At 36.7% G+C, this 4,161-nt stretch overlaps 1 protein-coding gene across 1 annotated transcript in view; it reads right to left on the bottom strand.

Moving 5' to 3' along the window:
* TRIP11 (thyroid hormone receptor interactor 11) overlaps positions 1-4,161 on the bottom strand; it is a 308,569-nt gene that overhangs the window by 31,017 nt on the left and 273,391 nt on the right. Inside the window, 2 exon segments of the mRNA XM_031553780.1 lie at positions 745-926; positions 3,481-3,625. Of these exon segments, the coding sequence (XP_031409640.1) occupies positions 745-926; positions 3,481-3,625 (327 nt within the window).

The following is a 4,161-nucleotide window of genomic DNA, read 5'->3' on the forward strand; positions in this document are numbered from 1 at the left end:
AAAAAGACAGGGAAATTTTTTTTTTTTATATTCAGACTGGCAAGCATTCTTTTTCCCCATTTGGCTCAACTCATCAGAGTTTAGAATAGCCAGACAAAAATGGATCCCTTAGTTGGAGATGAATGGACCACTATGTTTCACACAAAGGCTGAGCTGGCATTTGAGCTAAATGAACTAACAGTTAATAATACAGTACAATATAGACAAATACATGTAAAAAGTGATGGCATGTTTGCTACCTGGGATTAAAAGAAACCAGATATTTGCAGGGAAGAAGATATTGCAGAATACCTAAGGGCCAAAAGGACAAGCTAAGAGCTGATCCAGGACTATGGACAGCAAATTCTGTTTTATTTGACTTACGTGAAAATATTAAAACTTTCAAATGAAAAAAATTTCAAAAGGGCTGTGGCATCCTCACCTGGTAGACCAAGTATTACTGACAGCCAGAAGACGACAAAAAGGGACAAAACCAACAGTACAATCTATTGGCAAATGAGCACCGAAAGGCTGCTTTTATGAAACAGTCACTTTTGCTTGCAATGAGGTACTTAAGTAGATGGTAAAGTAGAAGGTAATAGAATACGCTATTGTCAGAACAAGATTAACTAGAAGAGGCCAGAAACATGCCCAGTCTTACGGAGAGTATCAGTGAATCCCTCATTGTTCAGGAATGCTGTAAAGGCCTGCACACACTGTGCTCAAAACTGAAGAGCTCTGTTTGTTCCTGTAAGTAAGGATTACCTTTTTGCTAAGCTGTTGATTTTCCTTTTCCAGTTCCACAAACTTTAGGCTGCTCTCTCTGGAGGCCAAGGAGGCATCTCTCAGCTCTTGGATTGTGTTCTGCAAGCTCTGATTATCCTTCTCTAGCTTCAGTATGCGACTTGAAGCACATTCATTCAGCTCAAACACAAAGGACTTCCTAGCTGTTGAAACAAGAAAATTGGAAGATGGCTCTAATCAACTGATCAGTATTTTCCTTTCTAGGTCCTTAAGGCTCACTTTTACAAAGACAATCATAGTCAAACTCTTATCATTACAGATTGACTGTTAAATAAGCATTAGAATTAATTTCTACAGATGATAATCAATAAATTTAATAAATAGGGAAGTACCTGAACAGATAAATGTTTTCAAAGCTACTTGCTCCCTAAACTCTCCTAAAGTCACTTTAATTTTGCTAGTAGTAAAATTTATATTAATAGCAAAATATGCTTTGATACTCTTTTATATTTGTATCAGCGGAAATAAATCGAGCCAGAAAATAAAACACTGAGAAGTGTCTGTGAAAACATCAAGATGATGCAGACAATGAAAGTTCAGGTACTTAATCATATTTAGCCATGGGAAAAAAACTGAGTTCCAAGCTCACCTTCACAGCTAACTTACCAAGAATATGCTGAATCAGGGAGAATATTTTCCTACTAGATACATAAGCACAGGAAAGCCATCAGAAAGTGGATTAGAGAATTTTCTTCAGTTGAAGTCTTAGAACTAACAACATTTTTTCAAGTTTCACTACAGAGATTATTTACTTTGAATGTTTGGAGATCCTAAGTCTCATGACTTCTTTGCCTTAAACTGCAGCAATAAAATCTGCATTGCTCTGTTCATTTCTTTACTAAGCAACTGAATAATTAAAAAAAGTAATATTCTGTTCCACATGAAATAATTGTTACCCTTCACCACAAAATTACATTTAATATGAAATTGACTTTTAACATTGTCCTCAAGTCTCAGAAAATTATTAATTCCTGCTAAATAATCAGCACCGTTACACAAAGCACACTGAGCATTTTATAACTGGCAAGTTTCTGAGAATGTTAAAATCCCATCTGTGCCTTTGATAGAGCATCACCTGGTGTTTAATTCAGTACAATGTTGTCCTGAAACAAAACCCATCTAAATGAGTTTTCCTTTTTTTTTTTTTTTTTAATTATTTTGGAACCTAAATATTAGATTCCTAATTAACAGGTAAAATCTTTAGCTTTCCTCTTCCCTTGCAGACTCTACTTGAAATCCAACAGGAGGTTTTCCAGAAGAGCTCTGCAAACTGACTCTTATCTTCACATGATAGCTGTATTCAGGATAGCAACGTGCACTGAGGAGGAACTTCTTACAGAGAATCTCTGGAAGAATACAACACTGCTGTGAAAGAATTTTTGTTTTTTGTTAGTTTTTTTTAAAGATCAGCCTTTCTTCACTTATTTTTTTCCAATACAAAAGATTACTGATTACCAATGTTCTCAGCTCTGCTTACTTGTCTTTTCTTCAGGTAATAAGAAAAATTCTAGAATTCTACTGCTAGAAAAACTGAAAAACAAAACTAGCATTGTTTCTTCTACTACGTCACTGAATAAAGCAAATGAGAAAGAGGCCAAAAGCAGCTATTTGAAACAAGCAAAAAAATCAGAAAGTTTTGTGTTTTCCTGAAAAAAAGTTTAACAGAATTCTTAAGTTTTGAGGCAACAGTGCTTTCCCCTATTTCACTAAGCAATATCCTTGATTACAAATAAGGAGGAATTGACTGCCATTCATTTCTAAGACTAAGGTGAACCTGCTTTGCATGATTATTTATATTATATTCGATTATTTATCGAAAGCAACAAGTAGATATTAATCATAAAAAGATAACTCAGATTTATTTTAGAAAACAAAATCATTCTTCTAAATAGCTTTACTGTAAACAGGCCATCTGCTTGCTCAAATTTGCCTCTGTCTTCAGTTAAATTATTCCTGGTACACAAATGCAAATATACAAGTCCTAGCAGAATCAGGTGAGTAAATCAATACAATCTGTACACCAAATACCATGAAATATCCTGTATTTCCCAAGTTCTCTATAACACTGCTGTTTAGACTGGTATTATAAACAGAATAGATGTTAGACACAGCAAACAACGATAAAACCTGACTAGCACAGGGAGCATTAGTTATGTCTGTGGTGGTTATGGAAATCAAATCAACCATTCAAAAAAATAATCAGCCAGTTATTCTACCCATACACATTTTTCAGTATCTAGTAAAAATAAATGACTTCAGCATACACTACTTCCTGGGATTTAAAGACTAGCTAACTGTCTGCACTAATTGTACTGAAGAATACTAAAGATCACAGACTCCTCCCTGCCATTCTGTTAGAAGTATCTCATATTCAGTGTGACATTTCTGCTGTGTCATTTACAAAGCTTTCTTTTTTAAATTTCTTTTTATCACTTCACTTAGAGTCACTCTTTCAGTGACAACCAACATAAAAAGAAAACATTTTTAATGATTTCATAAAGAAAAGAAGTTCGAAGGAATACATTTTAGAAGTTTCCCAGAAACTAAATTCAAAGTCAGATGGCTCAGAAAGGGAAATTCTCCAAATGAACTTCCTAAGCTTGAACTCTTTTGTTCCCTTTGCAGTCAAGTGACCTCCGTACTTTTTCAGCGACCACAAACAGAAACACAACACCAGCAACCCCAATTGGTACTCACTATCAGCAAGATCTGTGCTTTTAGACAGTTGCTCCAGTTCCCAGCCTAGGTGTGCAGATTCATTCATGCTCTGTTTCTGTGCAATCTCCAAGACCATATTCTCCTCCAGAAGCTCTTCAATTCTCTTTTTGTCCGTGTCTCGATCCTGTGCAAGGTGTATGAGTGAAAAAAAACAAAAATGTATGCAGATCATCTCAGATTGTTCTGTCAGCTGAACTGCTGAGCAATATACACTGAGGGCAGAAAAGCCTCACTGAACAGCGTGAGCCTCTTTATTAAAATACATGCACAGTTTTAAATTTAAGTTGCTGTAGCCCTGGTTATAGATAAGTCCATTATGTATTTGAAATGAAGGTAACTTGAGGGAGAAGATGCTCAGTGACAACAGGGCCAGTACAAGCTAAGACTGGTAAGGCTGTCTGAATTCACAGAATCACAGAACTGTAGGGGTTGGAAGGGACCTCTAGAGATCATCGAGACCAACCCCCCTGCCAAAGCAGGTTCCCTACACCAGGTCGCACAGGTAGGCGTCCAGGCGAGACTTGAATATCTCCAGAGAAGGAGACTCCACAACCTCCCTGGGCAGCCTGTTCCAGTGCTCCGTCACCCTCACCGTGAAGAAGTTCTTACGCACATTCGTGCAAAACTTCCTGTGCTGCAGCTTATGTCCGTTTCCCTCGT

This window comes from Meleagris gallopavo, chromosome 5 (assembly GCF_000146605.3).
Source record: "Meleagris gallopavo isolate NT-WF06-2002-E0010 breed Aviagen turkey brand Nicholas breeding stock chromosome 5, Turkey_5.1, whole genome shotgun sequence".
NCBI classification, from domain to species: domain Eukaryota; kingdom Metazoa; phylum Chordata; class Aves; order Galliformes; family Phasianidae; genus Meleagris; species Meleagris gallopavo.